Below are 25,783 nucleotides of genomic sequence, written 5' to 3' on the forward strand. Positions count from 1 at the left end.
TTGATGGTTCGAATCCCTGACCAGACTACGGGAAAAATCTATCGATGTGCACTTGAGCAAGGCACTTAACCCTAATTGCTCTGGATAAGAGCATCTGCTAAATTACTCAAATGTAAGTAGCCAATAGCCAATACAAGAGGGGGTGGGGTTTCTATGGGCGTGGGCGTTTCTTGCCTAGTCTTGGCGAGGACGCGGGCCGCAGTCAGACCCTTCTCACCTGTGAATGATAAAGTGGGCGGATCATAGTTTAGATATGTCCACCCTATTTCAGTCACGCCCGGCGCAGAGACAACAGAAAGGGAGATAATTGAGAAGGAAATAATCTGCAGTAGGGTTTCTTGAGTTTGCTGTCGCGCGGAAGAAGTTGCCTTTGCAAACACGGAAACCGGTAGAGCAAACGAATTCACCCCGTAGTGCCTACAACCGAGTAGAAGGTAAGTTTTTTTTTTAACGTTTTTTTTATCAAGGTTACCTATCAGTCGGTCCCTCCTGTAATCCTCGTGGGATGAGATCTATTTATAATATGTTAGTGCTCTCTTCGAAGTCTGTTGCGGGAAACTCTACAAACGACGACAGACAAGTAGGTTATTTTTATTAGTTCTGTGTCATGTGAGTTTTTGCGTTACATCGCGAATGTAGATCGGAAGGTGATTCGTCCAGCAGCATCCGCACAACTCGACGTCAAGGTAGCCTTGTCACTGCTTCAGGTGAGAAAGTAGTCGGGTGGTAGTAACAAAGGGACACTTGGACAAATTGCAAACTACATTGCTAGTTGATGGGACTTAATATTGATACCTCTCTTTCTAGTCATTTCACATTAGTCCTGTCAAGCTTGCACTGTGACAGTTTGAGTATAGCCATTGAGTAAAGTTAACCTGGATGGCAGCATCTGCAAGGGTAAACCAATTGTAGGCTACCTGTGCAAACAATGGTTATTTCACCTTGTCCTGACAAGTAATTAACAATGACAATACCCAGCCAGTGTCCAATCCTATGTTCTGCTGCCCAAACTTGGTGGCTATTCCAAACCACAGCCATCAACCCTCTACTAGTGCACTTTTACGTTGACCAATTTATTGTTTTGGGGAAGCTAAGCTGAAAATATAGCTTACTAAGCTACCAATCATTTCACACTGAAAGAAGGTAAGCTACACTACACTAAAGCTACCCTAAAAAAAGACATGGTTTACTCAACTGAAGGCTAAAATACACTTTGTTTAAATATGATCCCAAAGTGATTTGTTCTTGCAATTTGTAGTCTGACATTTCAGATTTTCTTTCTGGGGAAAATGTATATTTTAGCCTATTAAACAAACCATGTTTCAAGTGAGAATTAGGCAGGTCTGATGTGGAAAAATATACATTTGGACTAAATGGAGTACACTGCTCTCCAACACTGCCAATTTATCTGATGTTTGCTTGTCTTGTTTTGAAGTTGTAATTTGAGACCATGGCTTGGAGGGTTGGTTGGAGCACAAAATGCACGCACGCACACCCTGATATGGATCTACCCTAAGGATACACAATTTGCACACACTTGCATTCAAATGGTTTTGGCACCTGAAATACTGAGTCTCGTGTTTGCGTTGTTTTGTCTGGTAAAGGTGTGGCATTCAACTTTTGAGCCAAACCTGTATTCAGTTCATTGAATGTCCTACTCAGGCCACTGCATTGTCTTAAAGCTATTTAGCAGAATGCAATGTTCCTGGTAGGAATCGAGTCCTTCCTTGGGGACTAGACCATACACACCTTAAAATAGAGTTATATGATTGTACTAATCATATCTACCATCTTGCTTAGTTACTTCCCCCACCCATTTTTTTTTATTTTTTTATAGATACTAACGTTGTTAATGCCTGCCACTCCTAGTACCTGCATTAACTAGATGATAAGAGACAGCCTGGTGTCAGACTACACGTAATATAGTAAATGTAAATCCGGGGGACTCATATTAGTATGTTACATTTGGTATAGTAGGGCAGCAGGTAGCCTAGTGGTTAGAGCGTTGGACTAGTAACCGAAAGGATGCAAGTTAAAGGTAAAATAAAAATAGTTACGTATGACAGAAGGTTACTTAAGACAAAAAATAAAGTAGGGTGGTTGAGCGGGCAGGAGTATAAAGCGAATTTCTTCCAACCCAAAGGTTGTGTGTTCGCATCTCATCACGGATAGTTTTAGCAACTTTCCGACTACTTTTTAGCTACTCTGCAGCTAGGCATGTTGGCTAACCTTAACCCCCTAACCCCAGCTAACGTTAGCCACCTAGCTAACGTTGCTGACAACAAATGGGAATTTGTAACACCACATGAAATGGATGATGGCCATCCATAAATGAATACATACCACATGAAATGGATGATGGCCATCCATAAATGAATACATACCACATGAAATGGATGATGGCCATCCACAAATGAATACATACCATATGACATGTAACACATCATACTAATTGGAGTGTCCCAAATTTACATTATACATCTACCTAAGAGTCAAGGTTTTAAGTAGGGGGGCATTAAGCCTACCTGGAGTGCCAGATGGGTGATGTTTGCACTGTTGGGACTATTCCATGAAATTAAGCCCAGCTTATATTTGACCCATTTAAACTAAATATATATATAAAATATTTTTAAATGGGTCAAATACTAGCTGGGCTTAATTTCATGATATATATATATATATATTTTTTTTTCAAAAAATGCTGTTTAATACCAGGTGTGATGAGGTCACCACTGGCTAATGTCTAGCTCTGACAGGCCTGCCCTGCTGTCCTCAGAAACACGTTTCAACACCTCTACACACTTGTGTTCTTGGCTTCCATTCAATCCAGTCTTTAGCTTGGCTTCCCCCTGCCCTTTTAACAGACAGCCACATGCCACCTCCATCTGCAGCAGCTTGAGCTATAGGACTTTATTATGCTGTCTGACAACAGTTTTGAGATACAATGACTACATAACATAGGTAAATGATACTGGTTGATAGCAGAGTTGGATGAGTTGCCATACAGGATTTCTAGCAGGGTTTCCCAACCACCAGGCCGCAAAGCATTGGCTACCGGCCTGCCAAATACATTTTTTATTTTTCCTGCTGCTTTATAATGACTAGTTGGCATTTTCTTACCTTCTCTAGTACTTTTTGAACCCAGATCTAGACCCAATGCACGGAAATCTAATCGGGCAACTGCAAGACGAACCATGCCGGGTCAATCGAGTGAATGGATAAGGAGTTGTGTTAAAGGGCAATTCTGCCACTTTTCAACCTCAATCATTATCTCCAGCAACTTTTAAACATGTATGTGCATTTTTCAAATATGTAGATGGACACTGGTGTTGTGCTGGAGATGATGGAAATTAGGTTGAAAAGTGGTGTAATTGCCCTTTTTTAATTGCCACACTAGTCATTTGAGTTGACAAGCCAGTCATAGGAGTTGAAAGGTGACTAGGAAATCCTTGAGTCACAGCCCACTATGGGCTTACTCTCTGATCCTCTTAATAACACTCTGACAATGGGTACCATCAATTGTGGATGTCAGTAGTGTCCTTTCTATACTGAAGTTGGGCAATAAGACCCTCAGGAAATGCATGTCAACACTGCAACACCATATCACGCAACTTCCTGTGGAAGTTGGCCCACAGTTAGCACTTTGTTGCTGAAAACCCACATTCCTGTGAAAGTCTCACATTCTCATGGTCGTCTTGTCTGCATTTCCTCATGTCTCCCACGAGGACCCATTCCTCCTATGTGTTTCAGATGGGGCTTATGTGCATGAGATCAGCCTGATCCCAGATCTGTTTGTGCCAACTTCTTGTCGCGTTCGGTCTGAGTGACAAGGAGTTGGCGAGACGGCACAAACTGATCTGGGATCAGGGTAGCATGCGTGGGTTATTATGAGTGGGAACAGTCCTGATTTTTTTTTCTTCAGCTGTCTACTCACACTGGTTTACTCTGGTTTAGTAGTCCACTCCTGCTGGCACATGTAGTGGGCAGCCAACAGCATGGACACAGATCCTTGAGCTGATCCTCCCCCTCTGTCTTTAATCAGAGCATCAGTCTGAGCCCATAATGAACTTAGAGACACCTGGATGTTATCCAGCTGGATGTTATCGCTCTGTCCCTCTCTATCCCCCTTTCTCTCTGTCCCTATTATTTCACACTTTCTCCCTGATAGGGCGGACAGGGGTTGGGAACAGGGGTTAGACACAAACACTGTTTTGTGTCCCCACCTCAGGCGCTAAGGGTGACATGATCGACACCCGGTGATGTTTTGCATGGAAGCAGGAGAGAACCTTGAAATGGATCTGGACACAGCTTCATTAGCCTTCACCCAGTATAAGGCAGCGTTTACACACAGCTCAATTCTGATCTTTTTTCCACTTATTGGTCTTTTGAATTATCACCTAAGATCTTTTCACCATAGCTCTTTTTCAGATCTGATCTAATTGGTCAAGACAAATTGGGAGATCTGAATTGTGCCGTCTGTGTAAATACAGCCTAAGAGACAGAATTATAATGGTGGACAAGGCAACCTTGTACAAGTCATGTAATCCTTAAGATATTGATCTCACCTGGAATGTAATTACAATGTTACCATGGAGGTAAAAACTGGTTAAGACTGGGCGTTGTAGTCTATACTTGTAGCCTGAGGCCCATGAGTATGTATACACACACACACACACACACACACACACACACACACCCTTGAAAGGGCCATAGCTAGAGACGCAAGCAGATAGAAATAGAAATTGACCTAGAATACCTGGGTCTGTATTCATAAAGCACCTCAGTCTAGGAGTTCTGATCCAGGATCAGCCTTTTGGATCATATTGAATAAGATTATGGACCGGTGGGACCTTATCCTAGATCATCACTAGGGCTTCTCTGCTACGCTTTATGAATACAGGCCCAAGGATAGAAGGGGGAAGTATTAGGTTAAGATGTGGATGTCTGTATTCATCAATTTAACCTGAAGAGTGAAGGTATTCTTAAAGGGACGTGGCGTCTGTTCTTAAGGGAGTGGTGTCTGAGTATAATGGAATGTCTCCGTCTAAACTTGCTCCAGACATTCCTCACTGGCTGTCCTGTTGTCTGTTCCCCTTCAAAGGAAGTTAGGGAGCCCTCATTTGTCTTCCTCTGACTGGTCCACCGCTCTTTACTTGTCCTTAAGACAACATTATGTAATACATGACAGCTGGGGTGCATTCATTATAGCAAATTGTTTTGCAACAAAACAAAAACCAAGCGTTTCTTATTAGACAAAGTTCTAGGTAGTTCCTTCATGTCAACTTCATCGAGCATAGGCATCAAGCAATATCAGGAGTGTTCTGTTTTTGGTTATTAAGGGATAGGAAGACAAGAGAAAGGTTAAGATGCAATGTATGGAACAGTTGTGGGAGAGAAGTGTGTATGTAGGAGCACCAGGTCACTGCCCAGAAGTTGTCTCGTCATGTAGAGGGAAGCAGGAGTGAGAAAGACCAGCTTGTAAGTGCCAAAGGTCACGATGGAAAGGTGTGTCACTGGTTTTGTGTGTGTGTGTGTGTGACTCCAATGATGTGTGCATGCACAATTCCTGATTGTCACAACCCATTTAGAGTCTGATCCAGTTTATGCTTGGCCAAAGTCAGTCCATAACGCTTCTCGTGAGAAAATCTACCCAGCTTACAGAGGATCGTCCTCATAGTACAACCTCATAGTACAACCTCATAGTACAACCTCATAGTACAACCTCATAGTACAACCTCATAGTACAACCTCATAGTACAACCTCATAGTACAACCTCATAGTACAACCTCATAGTACAACCTCATAGTACAACCTCATAGTACAACCTCATAGTACAACCTCATAGTACAACCTCTAGCGTGCAGCCGTGCGTGAGCGTGTGCCTGCAGGGGTGTGTGAGCGTCCTCATACATGGCAAATATTCCTGAGATGCACGTTTCATGTAACACGTTTATTTCACGCATAATGCATTTTCAGCAAATGGAAATCGCATGTTTAACCTTGTAGAACAAGCTCATGTTCAGCATTCTCAACAATGATCACGCGTTCTGAAATGGTTTCAGTAATTTGATATAGGTCCATTTTTAGGTCCATGCTGTGCATATGATCTGAACTTAGACGGGTTGAGTGAATTATACACTGAAACATTTCACTCAAACTTTGTCTCGCAGGTATTAAATCCAAGGAACGGGATGCCGTATGACCAAAATAATGACGTCAGTTGAGCTGTACCTTTTAGTCATTTGGAACGGTCCGAACTGCACCTGCATGCTGTTTGTAGTTGGCCCTCACTTTAAAGTAAGGCATTTCGACCAAAATAATTTGCTGGGCTGTAACAATCTTAGGTTAGCTCAGCATGTCTGCATTTATTTTTTTTCTCGGGACACTTGTCCTATTTTCCGTATCCATTCTACAGCCATGTCAGAAGCAAAGCAGTTATTGTACAGGGAGAAGCCAAACTCGATAAATCTGGTCATGTGTTCAGGACAAACTCCTGGGCCAAACCATGATCATCAATTTATTTTTCACTGGGTGTTTCCATGACTCGTGTTTTTCCTCTCCACCATGTTCTGTCTCACTGTCCTTTCTCCAGCCTACCTCCTGGTTGGTCTTATCGTTGTTATTGTCTTCGTCCTACAGCCACCATGTCGGAAGCGGACAAGTTCCTCTACAGAGATAGTGGTAAGGTCGCCAACCCCCTAGACCAGGCCGACTGGGCCACCAAGAAGCTAGTATGGATCCCTTCGGAGACGCTGGGGTTCGTGGCCGGCTCCGTCAAGGAAGAGAAGGGAGAGGAGTGTGTGGTGGAGCTAGCCGATACAGGCAAGAAGGTGACGGTGAACAAGGACGATATCCAGAAGATGAACCCTCCCAAGTTCAGTAAGGTGGAGGACATGGCTGAGCTCACGTGTTTGAACGAGGCTTCAGTGCTGCACAACCTCAAGGACCGCTACTACTCTGGCCTCATCTACGTGAGTGTTTTGCATGCTTCATATGCACATGTTTACATAAAGACAGAATCCACATAAATACGCGTACATGCGTGTAAAATAACTAATGTATCCAGAACAATTTACATTTCTGATAAATACACAGCACTCTGGATAGCCAAATTTTATTTTCTTATTTAAAAAAAATAAATAATTAATATATATTTTTTAAATATGTTATTTTATTTTTATTTATTTTTTCACTTTTTTTGTTTTTTTTGTAATGCATATTGTTCACGTTCATCTTTTGCCATATTGTGAGAGATTTGGGTCAGAATCTTGGTATAGATGGTTAGTGTTGCCTGTGTGCTCAAAGTCCCTTCTCTTGTAACTTTCAGACGTACTCTGGCCTCTTCTGTGTGGTGATAAACCCCTACAAGTACCTGCCCATCTACTCCGAGAATATCATTGAGATGTACAAGGGGAAGAAGAGACACGAGATGCCCCCTCACATCTACGCCATCACAGACAACGCTTACAGGAGTATGATGCAGGGTGAGAGAACGTGATGCCTCACACCTGTGCCACATACACGCCTGTGACGCACACACACTCACATGTATTTTCTGTCTTCTATTTCAGATCGTGAAGATCAGTCCATCCTCTGCACGTAAGCTATGTCTCTGCTCAATCTTCCCTGTGTTTTTATTTATGCTTGTTCTCTAGCGCCTATGAGATGTCTTTTGCCGTCTGTTCCCATCTTCAATCAGCAACTCCTGTTCTCTCCCTCCCTCTCATTTCTGTCTTATTTCTCTCCTTTCCTGCAGAGGAGAATCGGGAGCTGGAAAGACGGAGAACACCAAGAAGGTGATCCAGTATCTGGCACACGTTGCCTCTTCCTTTAAGTCGAAGAAAGACCAGGTCAGTACCATCCCTCCTTTTCACCTCCTCACTCCCCCTCGTCCTACACCTCCATTCTGTCCTCTGTAGTTTTCCTGTGCTGCTGCTCATTTTCTCATCCCCCTGTACTTATTCTGGGTAGTCAGGGTATTTGTTCCTAACATTCCTGTTTCAGGTCCGGACCTGCCTGCCTCACCTCCCTGCAGTCACCAGGGCCCGTATTCATAAACCGTCTGAGGGAGTGCTGATCTAGGACCAGTTTTAGCATTTTAGCTCTCAATATGAGCGAAATTACATGGACGGGGCAACCTGATCCTTGATCAGCAGTGTCTCCTACTGATACACTTTATGAATAGGGACCCATTTCCTGAATTTGGGTTGATTGACATTGGATGGGACTGTAATGACTCAGTTGCGTGACACTGTATTAGTTTGTTTTACCACTGTAGGCTAGTACTTGTGATAAACTCTTTCTCTTATCCATCGTTCCCATCTCTAGGGTGCAGCGTTAGCACATGTGAGTTATCGCTCCCTCTCGCTCGCCATCTCTCCCGCTTGCCAGCGTCTTTTCCCCCCTTGATGTAAATGTATGTTCTACTAACTGCAGTCTGTATGCAAGCTGTGTGGTGGTGTAATGTACAGGTGAAAGGATGTTTTTGAGGTGTGATGAAGTGTTATGTTATACCGAAAGCTTAACACCTTAGAGATTTAGGCCGAAAAGAGTACTGCATGATATTTCAAATGACTGCATACTAAAGCAGATCAAGTAACAATGCTTCTGACTGTTTACACAGGCTGCCCAATTCTGATCTATTTTTTTTCTTCACTAATTGGTCAAAAGACCAGTCGGATCAGCTCTGAAAAAGATCTGATATGTAGTGAAGGGGGGAAAAGATCAGAATTGGGATGCTGTGTAAACACAGCCCTAGAATCAAATTCAAGTTGCTGATGGCTAAACACACACAAAGTGCTCATGAGTCAGGCCACACTAGTATTGAAGGGGTAACCCAATCTCATGTTTGTCTGACCTGTCCCACCCCACTCCCGGGCCTTTGTCCACCTCATCTGGTTGGTCTTAGAACAAGCGGTCAACAACAACAAGCTGATTTAATCTGTTTTGGGTGTTCCATGCCTGTGTGCTGTCTTGGGATCTCGGCGACTGTCTCGAATGTACTTTAAGTGCTTATCTTTTGTGCTTGTGTAAGGCTGGGCTTGTGGTTGGGACGGGAGAGTGTCGGAATGTGGAATATTTAACATGAATGTGTGTGGGGGTTTATTAGGAAATTATAGCTTCCCTGGGGTCATACTTTCTTGGTTTGTATCATAATGGTAGCATATCCTGCTGTTTACTGCTTACAGCTATGCACACCTGCTAATTTATGTCTATGATAAACTCATCTAAGGCAATATACACTCTGGACAGTTTTAGGTACTCCACCACATTCACGAAAAATGGTTTGCTCCTACAGACAGTGAGTCAACTGGCCGTGGCTTGCTATAAAAAGCAGGTAGACGAGCATTGAAGTATTCAGTTACTGTTTGATTGAATGTTAGAATGGGCAAAACGAGTAACCTATGCGACTTTGAGCGTGGTATGATTGTCAGGGCCAAGCGCCCCGGTTCCAGTATTTCAAATGGCTGGTCTCCTGGGCTTTTCACTCACGACAGTGTCTAGGGTTTACAGAGAATGGTGCCACAAACAAAACTTCCAGTAAGTGGCCGTGCTGTGGGTGAAAACAGCTTGTTAGAGGTCGAAGGAGAATCGTGCAAGCTAACAGGAGGGCCACAAACAGGCAAATAACAGCGGAATGCACAACTCCTCTATCCTTGTCACGGATGGGCTATTTCAGCAGACGACCACACAGTTCCACTCCTATCAGTGGCACGCAATCACCAACGCTGGACACTTGAGGAGTGGAAATACATTCCCTAGTTCAACAAATCCAGGTTCCTGTTGAGTCATGTTGATGAGTCAAGATTTGGCGAAAGTAGCATGAGTCCATGGCCCCATCCTGCCTGGTGTCAACAGTACATGCTGGTGGTGTGGGGAAGGGTTTTCCAGGCGCAAGTTAGGTCCCTTGATACCAATTGAGCATCATTTGAACACAACGCCTTGTAGAATTGATGCCCCGGGTCCAACCCGCTACTAGATGGTCATACCTAATAAACTGGCCACTGAGTGTACCTGTGCATAACATGGCTATAGTTCCACGACTAAGACATGGAGTCAAGCGGGTGCTCCCAATGCTTCTCGCCAAGATGAAATGCAATGCTTGCAGCAATGAATGAAGTAGTTGCAGCATCTTACTGCATGAATGCTCATGTTGAGTCATCCTGCCGTCCTACTGCCATAATGATAACATTTGGTATCACCTGTGAGTATGTTTGTGAATCTACTGCATGCATGTTGTCACCAGGGGGAGCTAGAGAAACAACTTCTGCAGGCTAACCCCATCCTAGAGGCCTTTGGAAACGGCAAGACGGTCAAGAATGACAACTCCTCCAGATTCGTAAGAACCTTTTTTTAAAATGATTATTTTTAGTTTTTTTGCGTCTTTGCGCAATTATGTGGTGACGTTAATGACGAGACCAGTATTGACTGTAACTGGATCCACTGCCACCTGGCCATACAAGTGACAGATCTCGCCTTCGCTCTCTTTCTAGGGGAAGTTTATCCGGATCAACTTTGACGTCAATGGATATATTGTGGGAGCCAACATTGAAACTTGTATCCTTTCGATCAATGCGTCTTCGTAGCTCTTGAGGGACGTATACAGCCTTCAAGCTGGAATCGTTAGTTGAAAAAGCTGAGGGATGGGCTTGGATAAATAAACACACAAATTCATTGATTAGAGCTATGGGTGCGAGGTCTGACCATCCATGATGGCAACATTTTAATTTTAGCCATGTCTTGAAGCTATACAGTGTTTAACGTTTACATTTGATTACAAACATTGGAGTCAAACAAGCTTATATTTTGGGTTCTGATGGTGCACGGCAGTATAGCTAAGCTAATGAGGCAGTTTAAGTTATTCTTCAAGAATCAATGGGTATATGTCACTAATTTATAAGTCCAAAAATTGATGTAGCAACTAAGGATTGTAACATTAATTAACATCAAATATTCCACAACATATTGGTTGTCTTGTGGAGTTATTTTTTTCTTGACGAACCATGTTGCCAGATCTGCTGGAGAAGTCCAGAGCCATCCGACAGGCTAAGGATGAAAGAGCCTTCCACGTCTTCTATTACATGCTCACAGGAGCTGGGGACAAAATGCGCTGTGAGTGACCAACAAACTCATTTTATATCAATGTTTATGCTATGTCATTTTTTGGGGGGAGGTACGGGGAAATGATTACTTGTCATTTTAGCAAAAACTCTTATCCAAAGTGACTTAGAGGAACAATTAGGATCAGTTCCTTGCTCAAGGGCACATTGAACCAACAACCTTTCGGTAACTGACCCCACGCTCTTAACCGCTAGTCTACATGCCGGCCATTATTATAAGTATAATGGTTGGACTGTAAAATAAGTTGATTTTAAATCAAATTATATCCAGTAACACTTTTTACTTGAAGCCTGCAGATATGCTTTATAACTTGTAATAACTAATGCATGTATCTGCCTTTTTTATCTGTTCTGTCTCTCTAACCAGCTGAGCTGTGTCTGGAGGACTACAAAAACTACCGCTTCCTGACCCACGGGAACGTGACCATCCCTGGTCAGCAGGACCGTGACCTGTTTGTGGAGACCATGGACGCCTTCAACATCATGAGCATCCCAGAGGAGGAGCGGATAGGTACAAACTCCCTTCTGTCACACCTGATTCTTAGCCTGGAATACTACAGTATTCAAATAGCTTTTTCAAGATCAATGCAGTTTCTGTAAATAACTGATGTATTGTGATTGATGGTCTTGTTCTCCGTCAGGTCTTCTGAAAACTGTGTCTGCCGTTCTCCAGCTGGGCAACATGAGCTTCAAGAAGGAGCGCAACTCTGACCAGGCCTCCATGCCTGACGACACAGGTACTTTACATCTGTTTTTCACTAATCATTTCTGTTTTTTTTGTGTTTTTTTTTAATGTTTAGTTCAGCACTAACTCACCTGTTTCTACTGATCAAGAGCTCTGTGATTGAATTGAATCAAGTGTGTTCTGGGTTGGAACAAAAGTGTGCACTCTCTACTCTACCACTTGGGTCCTTAATGAGACTTTGTCTCCTGCAACCCTCCTTCATGGCTTCTACAATCACTTACCTTCTCCATTCATCCAGCACCACCCACTCACCCACCCCTTTCTCTCGCCCTCAGCGGCCCAGAAAGTGTGCCACCTGCTGGGCATGAACGTGACCGACTTCACCCGGGCCATCCTGTCCCCCAGGATCAAGGTGGGCAGGGATTACGTTCAGAAGGCCCAGACCCAGGAGCAGGCTGAGTTTGCGGTGGAGGCCTTGGCCAAGGCCTCCTACGAGAGGATGTTCCGCTGGCTGGTGATGAGGATCAACAAGGCCCTGGACAAGACCAAGAGACAGGGAGCCTCCTTCATCGGCATCCTGGACATCGCTGGCTTTGAGATCTTTGAGGTGAGATGAAGATCGTGGGAAAGGGGTTTGTTTGTTGGTCATTGAATACAAAACAATGGATTAGCGTGAGTGGTCATTGTCAATTGCTTTTCAAAATGTATCTTCATCTCTATTTAGATGGTGCGTGGACATCTTTACTGCTTTCTCACATTAAGATAAACGTTGCATTTCTAAGTTCCCACCAAAAAGGTCTGTCTAATTAATCTGTACCTTGTATTTTTTCCCCGCTTTCTCCTGTAGCTGAACTCGTTTGAGCAGCTGTGCATCAACTACACCAACGAGAAGCTGCAGCAGCTGTTCAACCACACCATGTTCGTCCTGGAGCAGGAGGAGTACCAGAGGGAGGGCATCGAGTGGAGCTTCATCGACTTTGGCCTGGACCTGCAGCCCTGCATCGACCTCATCGAGAAGCATGTAAGAATATTGCCATTACCACCTCTTCCCTAATGGACCTGAGGCTTATGTGATTTGTTCTGTTCCAAATTACACATTCTTTGGACAAGCATAAACGGCAATCCATCCTTTTGGTTTTGTTAACATTTGGTGACAGCAGCCAGGTAAACTTGAGCATTTTTCCCCACTCCCAAAACCAATGCAAGTCAATATCCCCTAAAGTTAGCATGTTTTAAATGTCCTGCACTACCCAACATGCACTGGATTTATGCCTCCACCTTTCTCGCTGCTGTTCCTAGGCCAGTCCTCCTGGTGTGCTGGCTCTGCTGGATGAAGAGTGCTGGTTCCCCAAGGCCACGGACAAGAGCTTTGTGGAGAAGGTGGTTCAGGAGCAGGGAAACAACCCCAAGTTCCAGAAGCCCAAGAAACTCAAGGACTCTGCTGACTTCTGCATCATCCACTACGCTGGAAAGGTCAGTTCACCACTCGTGGTGAATCTATCAATCACTAATTGGGTGGTAAAATTCGGAACTTTATTAAAGTTTTCAGCGATCCTACAACCGGGATTTCTGAAACTGGGCATTTTGCAACCCTCATTTATCTTGAACCTGAGCAAATTGGTAATACCACAGCTGACCAGTCAATAAGTTATGTGATCACAAAATGGTTCCCCCCCCAGGTGGACTACAAGGCAGATGAGTGGCTGATGAAGAACATGGACCCCCTGAATGACAACGTGGCCACGCTGCTCAACCAGTCCACTGACAAGTTTGTGTCGGAGCTTTGGAGAGACGGTAAGTCTCGTGAGATACTGAGAGTTGACTAGACCAGTGGAGTCAGAGGGGAGGAGGGCTCATAACGATGGTTATCAAATGCATGAATACCATTCATTATGAGCCGTCCTCCCCTCAGCAGCCTCCACTAGACTAGAAAGTAACTGGGTTGGGCTGTAGACTCTAATAGTGTGATGTCACCTACTGTTGGTACATGGCACTGCATGATTGGTGTTGGCCAATAGAACTGCAGCAACCTTTCTGTATGTTTGAACTGAAAGTACATGGTGAAAGATGAGTTAAGTGTTATCCATGATCCTGTTGCTCCTTTTCATTCTCTCTCAGTGGACCGTATTGTGGGCCTGGACAAAGTTGCTGGGATGTCTGACGGGGGGATGCACGGGGCCACTAAGATCCGTAAGGGCATGTTCCGCACCGTGGGCCAGCTCTACAAGGAGCAGCTGTCCAACCTCATGACCACTCTCAGGAACACCAACCCCAACTTCGTCCGCTGCATCATCCCCAACCACGAGAAGAAGGTATGGTGTCTGCAGTCATCAAATATTCCATTGATCAATGAGTTTTTGACTATAAAATTAAATAATAAATACGAGACATAGGCAGTTGGTCTTTGCTTCAGCACATACTATAAAATTAATATTTTAAAATCCTGGCTCTTCACTTCGTCACTGTCAGGCTGGTAAGCTGGAGCCCCATCTGGTTCTGGACCAGCTGAGGTGTAATGGAGTTCTGGAGGGGATCCGTATCTGCAGACAGGGCTTCCCCAACCGCATCGTCTTCCAGGAGTTCAGACAGAGGTAACCACGGGAACTTATCTTTGTGTGGTCATCTCCTACCTGTTTATCAGCTTCGCTGTCAGCATAGCCTGTTACTGCTTTTCAATGTCTTATCTTAAACTTCTCCTGTTTTCCCAGATATGAGATCCTCACTCCCAACGCCATTCCCAAGGGATTCATGGATGGCAAACAAGCCTGTGTGCTCATGGTAAGAGGCGTCAGAACAAACCATCATTCAGCAGTCTTCCAATGTCATTCCCGAATGTCATCCTCTCTACTTCCTCTTCCCAGATCAAGGCCCTGGAGCTGGATTCCAATCTGTTCCGGATTGGCCAGAGTAAGGTGTTTTTCCGAGCCGGCGTCTTGGCCCACCTGGAGGAGGAGAGGGACATTAAGATCACCGACATCATCATCAGCTTCCAGTCCTGGTGTCGTGGATACGTGGCCCGCAAGTAAGGAACTCTCCATTTAGAGTAGTAACTAGCATAGGTTTGGCTTGTGGGTTTTCTACTGTATATTAGTTGGCGTGTGAGCGTGCTATGTACACATACTCCAATAACATCATGTAGATTGATGAACGTCTTTTTTCTGTCTCCAGAGCCTTCACAAAGAGACAGCAGCAGCTGACTGCTATGAAGGTGATCCAGAGGAACTGTGCTGCTTACCTCAAACTCAGGAACTGGCAGTGGTGGAGGCTCTTCACCAAGGTACACGCACTGTTGCATATCAATATGGGAGCGTCCTAATATCAGTGTTGCAGACCTCATCCCCTACTCCTCAGCTACTTACATCGTTCTGAGTCCCCATCCTCTTCCCCCTACTCCCCCAGGTGAAGCCTCTGCTGCAGGTGACCAGGCAGGAGGAGGAGATGCAGGCTAGGGAGGATGAGCTGGAGAAGACCAAGGAGAGGCAGCAGCAAGCTGAGGAGCAGCTGCGGGAGTTTGAGGCCAAGCAGCAACAGGTATGGAGTGTCCCTTCTAGTAATTCTATTTCTATGGATTTAGACTAAGCCCCAATGTAAGGTAATGACTGGTACACTCAGAACGATTATGAATTGGTGCCTTTCAATGTCTTATTGGTGTGGTTTCCCAGACAGACGAGTCATGGACTAAAAAGCATTTAACTGAGATTCTCCATTGAGTTTGCTATTTAGTCCAAGGCTTAATCTGTCCAGGAAATCGCCCCTAGTGTCTTATACATTGTTGATGGATGGAGTGAGTAACTTCCCATACCATTTAACACCATAGTATCATAAACCAACCAGCATTTCAGCCTTGCTGTGTATCAATGCCCTGTTTCTAACACATGCCCCCCCCCCCAGCTGAATGCAGAGAAGCTAGCCCTGCAGGAGCAGCTGCAGGCGGAGACGGAGCTGTGTGCCGAGGCGGAGGAGATGCGCTCCAAGCTAGCCACCAGGAAGCAGGAGTTGGAGGAGATCCTTCACGACCTGGAGTCCAGAGTGGAGGAGGAAGAGGAGAGGGTCACCCAGCTACAGACTGAGCGGAAGAAGATGCAGACCAACATCACGGTAGTTTTTTACATTTTTTATGTTATTTATGGTGGACTAACTTTCCCTTGTTAATTGAGCCTTGTGGTCCAAACCTGTTAGTCACATGTAACTATATGAACTTTATTTCTATTAAATTGCCTTTGCAAATTGTCAATTTTCACTGGTTTTCATTTTCCCTTCCATTTCACCCTCCAAGGGGTGTGGCACTTTTAATGAACTTGGAGAGGAAGGGAGTGATGGAAGGAATTGAGGTGAAAACATCTGAATGACAACGTTCCATCTCTCTCCCTCATCTGTCTGTAGGACCTGGAGCAGCAGCTGGATGAGGAGGAGGCAGCCAGGCAGAAGCTGCAGCTGGAGAAGATGACCACAGATGCCAAGCTGAAGAAGATAGAGGAGAATGTCATGGTGCTGGATGACCAGAACAACAAACTCATTAAGGTTTGTAGTACAAGTTGATGCATTAGCATGTTTTTTCAGATGGATGGAAGAGTAAAATAATCAATTAGGCAGTTATTCATTCCAGCAATAAAGCAAGAAATCATGGACTTAATAATAGTAATAGTAAATTAGGGACTAGGTGTTATCTTGGAATGTAATATCCGGTTGTGTTCTTATGGTTCAGACTTTAACCTTCTGAGGTTGTTGTTTTGTAATCGTGTGTGTGTGTGTGTGTGGGGTTATTTGTTTACTTGCAGGAGAAGAAGCTGTTGGAGGAACGTATCTCAGAGTTCACCACCAACCTGACTGAGGAGGAGGAGAAGTCCAAGAGCCTGCAGAAACTCAAGAACAAGCACGAGGCCATGATCACTGACCTGGAGGGTAGGTGGACCGTAGACATACAATGACATAGAATCTATGTTTGAGGTGAACCACTTTTCCTTGTCTCTTATCCTTCGTCTGTACTGATCTGAAAAGCGCCTTTTTTTGAGAGCAATCTGAGACCAGGATAGAGACGCGTTAAAGTATTGCGACGTTCCTGGTTTCCTCTCCCTCATCAGACCGGCTGAGGAAGGAGGAGAAGAGTCGTCAAGAGCTGGAAAAGAACCGCAGGAAGCTGGAGGGAGACTCCACGGAGCTGAATGACCAGATGGCTGACCTGCAGGCCCAGATAGCCGAGCTCCGAGCCCAGCTGGCCAAGAAGGAGGAGGAGCTAATGGCTGCGCTGGCCAGGTGAGGGGGAAGAGAAACGCTTTTTATTTATTGTTTGGAGAAAGGGCCTAAATTCTATTTCCGATTTGTGTATCAAAGTATGTTTGACATTTTATAAATGACACATTACAGGCCGCATGTATGAAACAGAAACGCAGGCCACATTAAATTGGCTTGCGGCCCGCATTTGGTTGGCCTGAACGAGATGTTATTTTACTTTCCATTGAAAGAGTTTGATCTGCTGTTTTATTAGGATCTGAGCCCATATAGTAAAACCAAAGTCTACAAAATAGTTTTTGTATGACTTTTAATTTCAATGCTTTACACTCTAACCCCCATCCCCCTTCGCTCCCCACCACCCTCCAGGATAGAGGAGGAGGCCGCGGCCAAGAACACGGCCCAGAAGAAGATCCGGGAGCTGGAGGCCCAGCTTTCTGAGCTGCAGGAGGACCTGGAGCTGGAGAGGGCTGCGAGGGCCAAGGCTGAGAAACACCGCAGGGACCTGGGAGAGGAGCTGGAGGCTCTGAAGACTGAGCTGGAGGACACACTGGACTCCACTGCAACACAACAAGAGCTCAGGTACTGGGAGCGTCCATGCACACACACACACAGTTGGAGGTGAAGGACAGTGGTTTGCCATGCGTAAATGTTAAGTTTTAGTTATAGACCATTACCCGTTGAGAAGACATATGGGGCCAGTCCTCAATTCCCCTCTTCCTCCACCACTTTCAATCGCTCCATCCTGTTGTTCAGGACCAAGCGTGAGACTGAGGTGACCCAGCTAAAGAAGGTTTTGGAGGATGAGGCCAAGGTGCACGAGCAGCAGGTGGCTGACATGAGGCACAAACACAACCAGGCCTTTGACGAGCTCAACGAACAGCTGGAGCAGGCCAAGAGGGTGAGAGCTCACTTAAACTGCATTATACTGTTCATATGTAGGCATCATGGGAATTTCTCTTTTTTGTGGGGGCATATGGTTCTCTAACATGACTGTGTGAATGGTGGAATATTTTAATTTTATGTTGCCTGTAACATTCAAGGTTTTACTGTAATAGTTTGTATTTCATAATGAAGTCTTCAGCAGCATGAACTTATATAACCAACAGTACAATATGAACTCTTTTCCTCGAAGTAAAACAAGCTGTACGTTATAGTATTTCGGTAGAGAACCGCCGACGTAACCTCCTGCCTATGTGTCTGCTCGTTCAGAACAAGGCGTCAGTGGAGAAAGCCAAGCAGGCTATGGAAAGCGAACATAATGAGCTGGCCATCGAGCTGAAGACCCTGACCCAGGGGAAGAGTGAGTCGGAGCAGCGCAGGAAGAAGGCCGAGACCCAGGTCCAGGAACTGCAGATCAAACACTCTGAGAGCGAGAGGCAAAGGAAGGAGCTGGCCGAGAAGGTGGCCAAGATGCAGGTAGGTGTGGACTGGATGTTGGATACAGTGGCTTGGCTGTAGCCGATGGAGAAAGGGATGATATGAGGCAAGAAGGTGAATGAATGGGTATCCAGAACACTTTGGGGGGTTTCAAAGTATTATGTTGGTGGATGGATAGATTAACACTATACAATTGTATTTGTCACATGCACTGAATACAACAGGGGTAGACCTTAGAGTGAAATGCTTACTTATGAGCCCTTAACCAACAATGCAGTTCAAGAAATGGAGTTAAGAACATTTTTACCAAATAAACTAAAGTACAAAATAAAGTAATACAATAACGAGGCTATATACAGGGGGGGGTACGGACGGACGGGGGGGGTACGGAGTCAATGTGCGGGGTTACAGGTTAGTCGAGGTAATTTGTACATGTAGGTACGGGTGAAGTGACCGCAGAGAACAGTGAGTAGCAGCATTGTTAAAAACAAAAGGGAGGGGGGTGGGGTTAATGGATGATAATGAATATATGCATGTATATTAGGGATAATGGATTGATGTGGTTCTGGAGGATGTGGTTAAATGGCTGTGTTAATTCCTCTCTGTGTCTTGTCTAGTCTGAGCTGGACAACGTCAACAGCGTGTTGAGTGTGGTTGAGAGCAAGTCCATCAAGGCAACTAAAGACTGTTCCACTGTAGAGTCTCAACTGCAGGATGTACAGGTACGGTCACACAGTCACGCTCACCAACAGACTCGCGCGCACACACACCCATGTGCTGTTTAGAAATGGCCTTAAACACACTCTAACCATTCTTTCCCTCCTTTTTGTCCTCTTTCTAGGCGCTGCTCCAGGAGGAAACTCGTCAGAAGCTCTCCTTCTCCACTCGTCTGCGTCAGATGGAGGATGACCAGAACAACCTGAGGGAGATGCTGGAGGAAGAGGAGCAGGGTAAGAAGAACACGGAGAAGCAGCTCTACACCCTCCAAGCTCAGGTTAGTACCAGCTCTGGTTGCTAGTGCATTCCTCTGTCCCTCGAGCTCCATAATACTATCCAGTTTTGTTTTCCCTATCATGCATGTGTTACACCACCTCACTGAATGCTTACAGAAATCTTCCTGATTTTGAACTATGCCACCTTGTACGCTAGGACATGCAGACCATGAAGTCTGAGGCATTTTAAGTATTGAAACGACTTGATGCTTTAGCTTGACCAATCGGCACTACATTTCATGTGCATCTCTTCCTCTCCCTTACCTTTTCTACCAAACTTCTCATACTCTTCCCTTATCCTCAGCTGACGGAGATGAAGAAGAAGATGGAGCTGGAGACCCAGTCCCTGGAGGGGGCGGAGGAGAACAAGAAACGTATGCAGCGGGAGCTGGAGGGCGTGGTCCAACAGCTGGAGGAGAAGGCATCGGCCTACGACAAGCTTGACAAGACCAAGACCCGTCTGCAGCAGGAGCTGGATGACATGATGGTGGACCAGGACAACCTCAGGCAGACGGTGTCCAACCTGGAGAAGAAGCAGAGGAAGTTTGACCAGGTGAATGGGTTGATGGGTGGTGATGGCATAGAGGTTCTATAGCAGAGGTGGGCAGTGAGCACCTCTGGTCCTGGATGGCCAAAGATTGCAGCCACGGCAGCCCTCAAGGGGTTATTTGCTAGATTTAATCACTGGCCTATGACAAGCGGTTCATAAAATGAACCTGTAATGATTGATCTATGCATCATATGATGTATAGATCAATCATTTCCGGTTCAAATTTGCTTCAAGCACTACATCAAAACAAAAAAAATAGATTTTGACTCAACTGTCATACTGAAATACCTTCCGCCTGTCCCTATAACAGATGCTGACTGAGGAGAAGACCATCTCCAGCCGGAATGCTGAGGAGAGGGACCGGGCTGAGGCCGAGGCCAGGGAGAAGGAAACGCGGGCCCTGACTCTGACCCGCGAGCTGGAGGCCATTAAGGACCTGAAGGATGAACTGGACCGGGCCAACAAGGTCCTCAAGGCAGAGATGGATGACCTGGTCTCATCGAAGGACGACGTTGGTAAAAGTGTAAGTCCGATCACAAATGTTGTTGTTGAACTTTTGCTAGTGGGTGACTCAAGTTCCCGATTCATTGCGTCCTGTCTTACTCTTACAAATGCAAATCCAGTCTGACCTTCTCCTCCAATGTGTTTTGCAAATCGGGAGGATGTGAGGAAAGACTTGAGGGTAGTTTGGAACTTTTCCAAATGCTGCAAAATGTGAATGCACCATCCCTCCCAAACTCCCTCATTGAACATTGTTGAATGACAATGTTTTTATTTCATTCTAAAGTTCTTCCTTTTTGCCTCTTGGTGCAGGTCCACGAGCTGGAGAAAGCGAAGCGTGCCATGGATCAACAGATGGAGGAGATGCGTGTGCAGCTGGAGGAACTGGAGGACGAGCTGCAGGCCACGGAGGATGCCAAGCTGCGTCTGGAGGTCAACATGCAGGCCATGAAGGCCCAGTCCGACAGGGACCTGCAGGCCAGAGACGAGCAGGGTGAAGAGAGGAGGAAGCAGCTGGTCAAACAGGTACAGGGTTGTGTTCATTACATATTGGAAGAAAACAGTCTGAAACCAGAAGAGGAGACTTCAACTTATCCAATAAGAAATACTTTTTTTTTTTTTTAAACTGTAACCTACTAAACACAACCTTGGATCTGTGTGATGTTCCCCAGGTGCGTGAGATGGAGACTGAGCTGGAGGATGAGCGGCGGCAGAAAGCCCTGGCTGTGGCTGCTAAGAAGAAGCTGGAGGCAGACCTGGGAGAACTGGAAGCAGGCATCAGCTTCGCCAACAAGGGCCGTGACGAGGCCCTCAAACAGCTGAAGAAACTGCAGGTAATACAGAGGGACGCACACAGGAGGGCAGTGAGTTTTGGGCTACTTTTTGAGGCACTCTGCTTTTACTGGTATTTCCAGGATTGTCTGCGAGTGTTGCTGCATGTAGGACATGTTTTGTAATTGACAAGCCTTTTCCAATCCAATTAAAAGATGTTGGCTTGCCAGTCACTAGACCCGGGTTCGAGTCTCGGTCGGGGATTTTAGCAGGAAGTAATTACCTGAGTGCAGAGCAGTACATTTGATGGATTTTGGTTTTAACTGGCTTCTGGTTTTGAGAATGGCTTGATCTCTCACATACACGGTAACCTTCTCTATGCACCAAAAGTGAGCTGAAGGCATGTCTAACAGCTGTTAGGTTTACACCGACAAAAACGTAGTTCACAGCTCACTACAAATTAGGCAGTCTTCAGTAGAAGGATAACAAGCCCTACAGTCTGGTTTGGTTCTCTCCTATACAGGCCCTGTTGAAAGATCAGATGAGGGAGCTGGAGGATCTGCGTCTGTCCAGGGACGAGGCCCTCAACATGGCCAAGGAGAACGAAAAGAAGGTCAAGGCAATGGAGGCTGACACCATCCGTCTCCAGGAGGTATGTCTGTTTGCAGGGCCCTCGCTCGCTGTCTCCACCCCCACTGTCCATGTTCTTATGCTCCTCATGACAGACTCCTCTCCATCTTCCATAGGAGTTGGCGTCTGCTGAGCGAGTCAAGAAACAGGCCCAGACAGAGAGGGACGAACTGCAGGACGAGCTCAACAGCCACAACGCTAAGAAGTACGGCTCACAGACACCTCATAGAAACACTGAAATTGATTTGCATGGAATTTGCCATATCTGTGATGGGTTTTCTTCCTCCTAACCAAAATGTCCTCCCCCCCCCCCCTCAGTACCCTGACGGTGGATGAGAAGAGGAGACTGGAGTCTCGTATCGCTAAGCTAGAGGAGGAATTGGAGGAGGAGCAGTTGAACACAGAGATGGTCAACGACCGCTTGAGGAGAACCACACTGCAGGTAATGAACTGATCGCAAAGCAGAGGAGCTGTACTGAGGAAAGTGTTTTATTTATCTGGGTTAGTCACAAGGAGATGAAGGGAAAAGAGGCATTCTGGTTGAAGAATAATTGAGTTCTGTTTGTAGTATTTCAACCTGAATTGTTAGAGCTCTATTTGTAGTAGAAGTTCTCAACTGAGACAAATACACCATGTCTAACGTTATGGGCCGGCCACTACATGGTCCAATTCATCTCAATGCCTAGTCTTGTCCATAGCGCCACACTCTCTGCCCTAGACTGACCAGCTGACCATTGAGCTGACGGCGGAGCGTAGTACCGCCCAGCGCCTGGAGGGGACCCGGGCCCAGCTGGACCGGCAGAACAAGGAGCTCAAGCTCAAGCTGCAGGAGCTGGAGGAGACTGTGAAGTCCAGATACAAGGCCTCTATCACTGCCCTGGAGGCCAAGATACTGCAGCTGGAGGAGCAACTGGACTTGGAGTTCAAGTAAGTAAAAACCATTGGCGCGGTCTCCCTTTGTCTTTCCTGAATTTCTCACGGCCGCTCTCCTTGTTTCCTTTTCAATGTGTTGTCGGAGAGGATCCAAGGTCCCTCCCCTTTGACCTATGAATTTTGAGAAGCAGGTTAGGAGAAAATGCCCCTTTTCATGAGTCATGTCTTGACTTAGTTTTTATCTGTTCTAAGGGAGCGTCAGCATTCGTCCAGGCTGGTCAGGCGCACGGAGAAGAAGCTGAAGGAGGTGCTGCTGCAGGTGGAGGACGAGAGACGCAACACAGAGCAGTACAAGGCAGAGGTGGGTCTACCCTGCATGGAACTAGATCAGTTACCTACTCCAACATCAGTTGCCTACCCCTATATCAGTAGCAACATGGGTGTAATGTATATCAGTGGAGGCTGCTGAATTTCTAGAAAGGAGCGAATGGCATCAAACCCATGGAAGCAATATGTTTGTATTTGATACCTATTCTACTCCAGCCATTACTATGAGCCCGTCCTCCCCAATTAATGTGCTACCAACCTCCTGTGGTGTGTGTGTATAGTTCCAGGTGCAATGTAACCAGACAAGCGAGATGACGGATGCAGATTGTATAATCTCCATGTCTTGTAAAGATCCGGGGTGTTCATTAGTCAGATTGTTTTGCAACGGAAACATTTACTGTAGGAACCAAACTGAAGTAAATGGAGAGGGACCTACCTGAATTTGTCCAATAAACTATTTTTTGTTGCAAAATGTTTTCCTTTTGGAGTAAATTATTGATTTTACAAAAACGTTTTCCAATGGAAATCGACAAATGAATATACCCCAGATAATCTGTGCAGACCTGTCCTGTATCTGCGCTGATATCTGGGAAAACAACCAGAAACCGCATGCTGTATAGCTGCAGCCACTGAACCACCTTGCACAGTTACTGTATAGCCTCCATAGATGGATACATATATTTGCAGCCACTGATTGAACGTCCTCTTCCTGTACTCCACAGGCGGACAAGGCGAACAACCGCACACGTCAGCTAAAGCGTCAGCTGGAGGAGGCAGAGGAGGAAGTGACACGGGCCAACGCCAACCGCAGGAAGCTGCAGAGGGAGCTTGATGATGCCACTGAGTCGCAAGATGCTGTGACCCGAGAGGTCAGCACCCTGAAGAGCAAGCTCAGGTATGGTCATCCCTCCCTCTACCCTATATTCATTAGAGTGAAATGTTGCACAAGGTTTAGTTAGAAATGGATTGTGTAGAGCAGAGTTTCCCAAATGTGGTCCTGCCCCCCCCCCTCGGGGTGCACGTTCTGGTTTTTGCCACAGGTGTAGAATGCATGTCAGGTAGAAGGGATCATGCCAGAATTTATTTGGGGGGAAACATTCTGAATACAACCCAGCCTTTTGATAGTTAGACCGATTATAGTTATGGTGTTTTTGGCACTCCTTTTTACAGAAATACAATGTTACTGGGTCTTTTGACTTTGAACAAGCATAAAAGGATGAATGTATTTAATTGCGGTGTTATAAAACCTGTGACCAAATATCTCTGAAGTTGTTGATTTACTCTTTGCAGGCGCGGGGACTTGCCTTTAAATATGCGCCGTGTCATGAATCGCACAGGCATGGGGGACAGTGATGAGGAGATGGATCTGACCAGCGACGCATCCAAGCCTTTACCTGAGTGAGATGATCGTGACAGGAGAGAGCAGCCTACTTTTACAGGGACCATACTGGAAATGCAAAATCTATCTGATTTAAATAGTGCATTCTATAGCTGACTGCTCCATCAGCCATCCTTGCTATCATATAAATAATTGTATACCAAGATTTATACTGTTCTCTTCAGTGTCCATTTTTGACAATCTGTTTTGTTCAGGTAGGCCTAGTTGGAGATCTGAGATCGTTCTCCTAGATTTACTAATTCACATTAGAAATCTGTACAGTGCATGTGTGCAAAACAAATCTGTGGCCAAATTATATTATGTCATGAATGGGACATTTATTTTAGAGGCTAGCTTTCCAAATATGTGACTTTCTAGATCCATTTTTCTACTCAGCCATTTTCAATATTATAAGAAGTATATTGTTCCGACATGGTTTAGCAGTTTAAATTGTTAGTGGCTAGAATACACCAAAATACCCGCTGCCACCTCTTTTTCCCTTGGAACTTGTATGATACTGTTTCTGCCACCTTTCGCTGTGCACAACGGTTTTTTTCTTTATGAATGCAGTAATTTAATATGGTTTATTAGTGTCGTACTATGTAATTCTGGTATATATTTTTATTTTTTTCACTGGTATTTTCTGCACACACAGTACTTCACTTTTAATCCACATATTGTAGTACATGCATCACATTTGCACACAGTTATTACATCTACAGTTAAAGCCTGCACTTTATACCTAACGGTCACAGGAGTGAGTTGGTGCATACACTGAGAATAACTACAGCCTAAACACTTGCAAATTGTATTATGCTGAAATATGTGCGGGGTCTTTTCTAATAGTTATTGGTCTCTTGAAATGATTGACTGCTTTGAGTTGATCCATGTGTTCTGCTAAATAAGGAGAATGGTGGTGGGTTAGATGGCACTGTTCTTTGCACATGAGTGGCAGTGACTACTACGTGGTGTGAATTCTACTTCATATCTAAGAATAGATACTCATATTTTTAATCTAGCTTGGTCACCTTCATTTTCTGTTATTGCACTTTCACATTTCAATTATTGAGTTTGGAGATTCTGCAAGATCTAGTGTGGATGTATGCTTATGCTCAATTTTCACTCGCTGTTTAATGAATTGTAACTGAGGGCTATATTGACAATTGTTTTATTTCAGAGTATTTAGTATTTTATCAGATGTCATGTTTCAATAAAATTATATTAAAGGATATGACTGCAATATTTAACCCTGAAGGTAATTAATATTGATGCAGGGAAAGTATTTTCACACTAACGGAATAAACAAGTTTTAAACGAAAGAGCGATTCCACAAATTAGCTACAGTA

General features: G+C 45.1%; 1 protein-coding gene across 3 annotated transcripts; it reads left to right on the forward strand.

The window, feature by feature from the left end:
• Positions 1 to 166: 166 nt before the first annotated feature.
• On the forward strand, positions 167 to 25,666 carry LOC106564685 (myosin-9). Of its 3 annotated transcripts, XM_014130926.2 has the most exons (42): positions 222 to 434; positions 640 to 707; positions 6,641 to 6,972; positions 7,329 to 7,485; positions 7,573 to 7,600; positions 7,758 to 7,851; positions 8,330 to 8,347; positions 10,248 to 10,340; positions 10,495 to 10,558; positions 11,015 to 11,113; positions 11,489 to 11,632; positions 11,763 to 11,858; positions 12,142 to 12,413; positions 12,654 to 12,827; positions 13,106 to 13,279; positions 13,486 to 13,600; positions 13,925 to 14,118; positions 14,276 to 14,397; positions 14,515 to 14,584; positions 14,668 to 14,828; positions 14,975 to 15,083; positions 15,206 to 15,337; positions 15,698 to 15,904; positions 16,190 to 16,327; positions 16,585 to 16,708; positions 16,888 to 17,059; positions 17,405 to 17,617; positions 17,792 to 17,936; positions 18,248 to 18,454; positions 19,033 to 19,137; positions 19,257 to 19,409; positions 19,712 to 19,960; positions 20,268 to 20,480; positions 20,771 to 20,983; positions 21,130 to 21,291; positions 21,753 to 21,881; positions 21,976 to 22,064; positions 22,178 to 22,301; positions 22,578 to 22,786; positions 22,985 to 23,093; positions 23,782 to 23,954; positions 24,350 to 25,666. In XM_014130926.2, the coding sequence occupies exons 3-42, from the start codon at positions 6,646 to 6,648 to the stop codon at positions 24,459 to 24,461; spliced, it is 5,889 nt and encodes a 1,962-aa protein (XP_013986401.1). In that variant the 5' UTR covers positions 222 to 434; positions 640 to 707; positions 6,641 to 6,645; the 3' UTR covers positions 24,462 to 25,666. The 3 variants fall into 3 exon arrangements, with proteins under 3 accessions (XP_013986400.1, XP_013986402.1, XP_013986401.1); XM_014130925.2 differs by lacking the exon at positions 640 to 707 and having other exon boundaries at positions 167 to 434; XM_014130927.2 differs by lacking the exons at positions 640 to 707; positions 8,330 to 8,347 and having other exon boundaries at positions 167 to 434.
• Positions 25,667 to 25,783: the final 117 nt, after the last annotated feature.

The sequence above is a fragment of the Salmo salar genome, chromosome ssa12 (genome assembly GCF_905237065.1).
Source record: "Salmo salar chromosome ssa12, Ssal_v3.1, whole genome shotgun sequence".
Classification (NCBI taxonomy): domain Eukaryota; kingdom Metazoa; phylum Chordata; class Actinopteri; order Salmoniformes; family Salmonidae; genus Salmo; species Salmo salar.